This window comes from Morone saxatilis, unplaced genomic scaffold (assembly GCF_004916995.1).
Source record: "Morone saxatilis isolate NCDOM2014 unplaced genomic scaffold, NCSU_SB_2.0 Contig14, whole genome shotgun sequence".
Classification (NCBI taxonomy): domain Eukaryota; kingdom Metazoa; phylum Chordata; class Actinopteri; family Moronidae; genus Morone; species Morone saxatilis.
In genome coordinates, this window is record NW_023339696.1 from 1755205 (window position 1) to 1762645 (window position 7441).

At 36.3% G+C, this 7441-nt stretch overlaps 1 protein-coding gene across 1 annotated transcript in view; it reads right to left on the minus strand.

Annotated features, from left to right (window-relative positions):
• Positions 1–3958: 3958 nt before the first annotated feature.
• LOC118323332 (homeobox protein Dlx4a-like) overlaps positions 3959–7441 on the minus strand; it is a 15649-nt gene continuing 12166 nt past the window's right edge. The window contains exon 3 of the mRNA XM_035655280.1: positions 3959–6031. Coding sequence (XP_035511173.1) covers positions 5789–6031 — 243 coding nt within the window. The 3' untranslated portion in view covers positions 3959–5788. The remainder of the gene's footprint in view (positions 6032–7441) is intronic.

The window sequence follows — 7441 nt, forward strand, 5'->3', positions numbered from 1 at the left end:
CCTACACACTGGTCCTTTTTAAGTGTTTGTCAGTGTCTTTGTTAACAACTATGAATGCTTCATAAATGAGATCTATGAGATCCGGAGTTGCTGCCCGCTCGGAGTAGTTGGGATGGCTCAAATTACGAGAGTTCCATCGGTGGATGTTACCACCGTAATGCATTGTGTTCTGTGTAAGATGCAGATTCATGCTCAGCAAAAGGAAGCAGTATACACTGTTGAAACTGCAGGTTAACCCAGCTGAGTCATCCCCGCAGCAGGCCTTTTTCAGTAAAGTTATCCAACTCAGTAAACCTGCTTCTTGGAACAGTTCCTGGTTCTAAATATACAGAAGACATTTCTGCTCAGCAGAAAAACAAACTGACTTTGTTGTATAAATAATGTCAAAGTTCACTGCTGGAAAGTAATGTATTTGTTGTTTCTTTGATGTACGCCAGTTCTTTTTTCCCTTTTTTTCTCCTTTTGTGTGTTTTTTTGTGTGAAGCTATTAAGTCACCATTGTCTTGTGTGATACATGTATTATTTGCCTTTATTTAAAAAAAAAAAAAAGAAAATAAAAGCAATGTATACTTGCACTAGGTGGACAAATAAGCATTCTACTACTACCACAGTTTGTTCTTGAATATGAGTATCGTAAAGATGTGGGCTTAAAAATACTTTACAATGAATAAATTATGTTTCTTGGTTTATAACAATTAATTTTGCTGAAATGTTTGCATAGCAGGTTTATTTGTATGTGTTTAAAACTACTGAAGATGTATGATTACGTGTAATTACAACTACATTATACTGTGTGACTGTTTATGCATGCAGTTGCAGTCATTAACAAAAACATTGCCAAACTCTGAAAATGCCCTTTACAACTACACTATAGTCAGTTATTAAACCATGTATTAGTAGTGCTTATAAATGTTAATATGTGATTCAAACATTATGTATACTGTACAATAAATAAACATAAATCCAACAATAAGTTTCTGACTGTTGAAGTTTTTGATTTAGTTGATAAAATATATAATGTATAAAAGGTGTGTGTCATAGCTTAAACCCCAGTGTACACAGGTTTACCTATCGATTCATTTTAAAAACATAGATCCGATTTCATAAATCTGAAAATCCTCTCAGTTTACTGGAAATTACATAGTAAAAATGTGTGGGGCCACTACAGCACTGATGCAACATTGGGGGTAATTTTACCCGGAACAGCCACTGTGGTTCCTCCTACACATTTCACAGCCTGTTCTCCTTCCCAGGTTGTCAAGTACTGACGCGAGCTGTATTCAGATAGTACAATCTAACTAACAACTTTACTGCTAGATGCTTCTAAATCTTATGCACCTTTAAATAGACCATTTCAGTATCAAAGTACACCGAATGAGCCAATTTTAACGTGTAAGAGATCTTATTTTTTCGACAGGACGTCCAGTGCTCGGTGGGCTCACGTACTGTAACACAGGTGTATATGGAGGGGGGTGAACAGTGTTGCTGTAAACAGATGCCTAAGGTTAATGCTACAGACGAAGTGCGTCCTAGAACCAGTAGTGGATAACTAAGTATATTTACTGAAGTAAAAACTTGAGGTACTTCACTTTCCTTGAGTAATCCCATTTTATGCAACTTTATACTTATACACTGTAATTCAATAAGTTACTTCAAATCCAAAAAATTGTCAAGAATGGATAATGGATAATTTAACATTTTTAAAGTAATACAAACTCAGAGCTAGAAAACATTCTTGATTAAATACGTTTTACTAGGTGATTTGTTTTCACTGTACAAAAAAACATTAAGTCAGTGTCACTTAAAATGACTAGCTAATTGATCAAGAATGTTCTTTTAACTTACAAAATTGAGGTAGTTTTACTTAAAATGATCGCTGTGATCCGTCTCAACAATGTTTTTAACAACAATTAACTTATCTGGTTTTAGTGTTGTACTCCACCACTCTTTACTCCACTATATTTGTCTGACAGCTATAGTTACTCGTTTCTTGAAAATGGAAAATGTATTGTGGCTAAAAACTGTTTTTGCAATCTCATCTCATATGATGCATTAAATACCCAAAGTTTTTCAAATGAGCTGAGCCTTACACATCTACAGCAGTAAAATGCAACATACACATTAATGCAGCAGTATTTTATCCAAAAACATCAGATATAATAGTAAAACACTTCTGCAGAATGAGTACGTTCTCTTTTCATACTTTGTGTGGTATTTTACTTAAAGGCTCTAAATACTACTTCCACCACTGCCCAGTGCTGATACAACAGATTATGGAAACATTCAGAGATAAATATAGCAACGATGCTGGCATTTGTTTGTCTGGATCTCAAGATTATTAAACTTTTAGTTAAATGATAGAGCTTGAGCCTAAACGCTATATACAGAACCCCTACACAGTTGATTCTTTTTTATTAGCCTCTTGTTTTTTCTGGGTTCCCACTCTTTTTAATAAATCATTTTGTAGAACTCTTCCAGGAGTTTTTCTTCACTTGCTCACAAACAGTGTTCAGCGTTTATCGGACAGCTCTTGGCTGTTTTCGCCAAACTGACTTTTTTCGTTCCAAACTGACCTATTTCCCAGCAGACATTTTGACGTGGAATAGTAGCATAAACACTAAAGGTGTTACCATTGATACTAATTAAGGTTCCATTCCATTTCGTGTAGCAGAGCCTTTCCAGTGAGCCAACATGCCCCTGTTTGAGTTGAATGGGACGCAACTTTAATTGGTAACGCCTGTGTTTACCCTATTTCATGTCAAAACCGCAGCCGTGAAAAAGGTCTACTGACTACATTTTCTCTTTAACCATATTAATTTGGCCACAATACAGGCTAAAATACTTTTAAAATTTCCCCCAAACTGATTATTTCCAGGATATTCATGGTCATTTTAATCAGTTTCCAGGTGTTTCCATGACTAGAAAACTAGTCTAAATTTCCAGGTTTTCCAGGAGGTGTGGAAACCCTGTTTTTATCTTTTTTCCAGCTACACTGATTCTATCAATATGTGTAACTCTTTTCAACCCATAGGGTGGCAGTGCAACAATGCCTCTCTCTCTCTGCCAGGAAAAAAAATATTTTATCACCTTTTAACACTCAGACACAAATGTACACAAATTCTCTCAGACACTATCTCACTGTGGCCTTTTGTTCTCATAATGAATCACACATGAATGTAATTTGGCAAGTTTACTTTTGTCCTTTTAGTCTATCTGACCAGTCCAAACAGTGACCTGACTGCTGAATTACTCTTGTAATGAAATATATTCTTTCTTTTCTTTTTTTTTTTACCTTGAAAATGAACTAGATTCCAGCTGTTACATAATCTCCAAAAGGTGTTCAAATAAAATCAACAGAAAAAAAACCTAACCGCAAGCAGCATAATAGTAATGCATGAATGCATTTTTTGTAACATTCATTCAACACATCAATTTGTTGTGAAAGGATTAGCCCTCAGTAATCCAGTTTGATGTAATCCACTACTTCCTAGGCTTTTCCTTTATGGCCCGAGGCAGAAGGATATTCCCTTGACTGACAATTACAGATAATTACAGCGTCGGAGTGAAAGCTTTATTTAACAAGCTGTGTCCTAAATTACCTATAATTGACGTGGTCATTTTATAAAATCATTGACGATGTTTGACGACTCCTTTTGCTTTTCCAGATGTTAGCGGGGCGAAAGACGTGACCCTCTTCTTCTGATTTACGACTTTAGAGAAAATGGCTCCAGGCCTCTGGGGCACATGGAGACCTTATACTGATAAGTGATATGTTATTTTATGCATTATTGATACCTAAATTTCATATTACCTGTTAAATGTGAAAAAAAACAACTTATTTCCACTGTTGAATGTAAGTTAAATAAACAAAATCAAATAGGGTGGCAATGATCACTGGGTTTGATTTATTTCAAATGACATAGCGCAACCTGACCCAAAGCCAATATATTATCGGCAAAATATAAATTCAGTATTTGAAGAGGTTGTTGAATAAATTCCAGTCAACGGAACACGGCTTATATATATGACTATAAACTGCAGGTCATGAGGAGTTTCCCACTTCAGAAGTTCTCAAGAGGGGAGCAGAAAAACAAAGTGAAACTGACAGCAACCATCACTAAAATCCACCAGAGAATAAAAAGAAAATAAAAGTGAAATGTTGTTCACAATCAGAAGTGAAGAACCGCAATTAATGAAACCCTGTTATGTAGCATGGCAAAGTCTCTACATCTGGCAGCTCATTACCGCCAAAGACTAAAATCCGACAAAACTGAACAATGACTAGCTGGAGTGGTAGGCCTAATTATTTAAATTTGGTCAGTGGAATCAATTATGAGCGTGACAAAATCAGCACATTAGTCTTGAATGACCTGGTGTAATTTGTTTTATACATGTGACTTTCCAATACATTTCTGGCATTTTCATTTTGGCTTCATCTTTAAACTGAAGCTTAAATTTGAGAGCTTTTATTATTATGATAAATATAAATAAAATTTGACAATAAAGTAGCTGTGTCCATTCTGTGACTATTTTCTTTATACTCATACTTAAAAAAGGGGATTATAAGTATAATAAAAATGGCTGCTTGTTCATATACCTTATCAGCGCCTCTGTTTAATAAAGGCTCTTTAAAGGTCTATATGCTACACAAAGCCTTTATAGAGTTACACCATGTCAAAATTGATAAAATACACACTATGGTCAGAATCAAAGAAACTTTCTTTAGTTCTTTAATTTGATCTGTTTTTTAAGATAAGCAAACTCTGGTTTTGTCCTTTTTATCAGTACAGTTCCATAAAGAACAACCATGAAGAAACCCTGAACAACCCTTGTTTTTACACGTGTACCCACCCCACCATAACCCACTAAAAGGCAAGAAAAAAACCCTGAAATGTCCAGAAACAGAGGTGCAGGGCTGGCATTAGTTTTGAGTTGTAGCTTTATAAAAAAATGTCTTGGCAGGCAGAGCTCCTCTGGAGACACAAATAGATAGACAGAATAGATATTGCTGTGCAAAGGACATTATGGAGTCTGTTTGCTGACTGCCTTACTCTAACTCTGATTTATCATTATCCTGTGACTTATGGCTAAGGCTGGTGTTTAGCAAAAGTTTAGCACAACCTCACTTTAAATCTTTATAGGTGAAGTCAAATATATAAAAAACATTATTAGCTAACTGGCAAAATGACCAGTAAAACAGTGAAAAAATAGTCTACAAATAAAAAAATAAAACCTAGCATAGCAAAGACTAGCATGGCTTAGCCTTGCATAGCCTGTTAGGCTAACTATGCTAACTCTTGTCATACTGCCATCGAGAAAACTATTTTTTTTATTTCTTATCAAGATGTAAACTCACAGCTAGTAACAAGCTAATTTTGTTTTTGTGGGAACAGCTAGTTGGAATCTCATTAGCAGTCTCACTGGTTTATTTATAATGCTACGGTTGCAATGGTGCTATCGTGTAGACAGGTCTATCCCAGTTCTATGGTGACAGTCCTGATGACATATTTTGTACTAAAATCAAAGTAAATTCAAAGTAATAATTTGTTTAAAATGCTTAATTATCTTAGTTGTCTATACTCTGTAAGAATTTGATATTCTTTAGCTTTCCCCTTGTCTTTTCAGCCTTAAGCCACATATTTGCTCACTGTTGATCTCTGCCAGTTATATTATTTTTGCCTCCAGAGCAGCTCAGACTCGTTCCAATGTCCATTTCCCTAACAGCTCCAGTCAGCTTGCTGGTAATAAATCCATAGTTTTTCCTGGAAGTGTTGTGTCCTCCCGTCTGTCACATCATCTGAGTCCTCGGCATGGAGTCCTGCTGATGTCCGGGGTACCAGTGAGCAAAATTGTTCATGTATCCGCCAGAGTGCACTGGTGCGCCTTTGGCGGCCATGCTGATGTCCCACAGGGAGCACGGAGAGGAGGAGGATGGCGGTGGGGGCGCGAGGTGGTCTCCCTCAGGTCCACAGGGCCCGTTCTTCATGATCTTCTTGTATTTGGATCGTTTGTTTTGGAACCATATTTTCACCTGAAGGACAAGGAAAGGGAAAGATTAAGAGCTGATCCACACAACAGCATGCTGCTCTAAGACGTTTAATTTACAATAAATGCATCTCCGTAAGTCTTTACTCACACTATGGGAAAATATACTGTAGATCAGTGGCTCTATGCCCCAGGGTTTGAGAACCACTGCTCTAGATGTAGCACTGCTAACATTTTTGCTTTGATTTTGATAGTGTGTGGTGAAGAGACAGGAGGGTCTAGTCTCTGATACAAGACTTAAACTGGGACCCTGTGTTTCAAACCAAACAACCAGGACGCCCATTTTACTGTCTTGATTTTAGGTCTTGGGTCAGTGAATGCTCATTGATTCCTTGAGTACTAAGGACGATCTGTTAATCTGTCCATGGAAACTGAGGTGAAAAAGATGCGTTGACCTTTTGTCATGTTTAAAATATAACTTACCCAAAATAAAAAGTAACCCTTGATAACAAACTATGAACGAAGAATAACTAGATGATATGAAAGACAGAGGGATGAAGAAGATATTCACAATGCAGTCTTATTGAATGACGCGCATTTATCCAAACAATCAAACATTGTATTAGTGGGGTCAGCCCTATTTTCCCACAGCCCAATGGTCCCACACCCTTTTGTTCCCAGATTTCTAAGAATTTTTCACTGAAAATTAGGCCCTATGTTCCCACAGCCCTATGTTAGGGTTAGGGTTAGGGTTAATTGGCTACCAATCCAAATGGGAGAAAGGGGGATTAAAATCTGATACAAATTTATGAAAAAGGACGAATGTGGGCACATAGGCCGTAATTTTGACAAAAAAACTAGAAATGTGGGAACTGTGGAACATAGGGCTTAATTTGAAAAAAAGATCTTAGAAATGTGGGAACATAGGGACGCTCCCGTATTAGTACCGAAAAAATAATTATATCCTCTGCCACCTAAAAATATTCTTTAATAAGCATGTTTCAAGTGCTTTTAAACTTTGCATAATAATTGCAGCTCCTTCGTAGCTTTCTTTTAACATCTCTGGCGTTATTATGTTAGCTAACGTATAGCAGCTTAAGGCTTGTGCTAGACATTTAACTAATTGTACAGTATTCTTAAGCTCTGCCATAGTATGTTAGCTATACGTTAATCCTCTTAAAGGAAAAAGGTAACATAATTACGGATTATATGGCTCATAATTCTCACTGAAAATATAAACAGCAAGCCTGGACAAACTATGAAAACAGGCCATGGTGGCGACATCGACAAAGCTTAAACTAACGATACGTCATACCGATTATCAAGAGCCATTAAATATGTGATTATAATGTTACTTGTTATTGTTATGTGTCATTATTTAGATAAGTTTATTATTGCTGAGAAGTAAGACTGTGGCTTATGATATATGTGATATTTACATTTTATATATGATGAA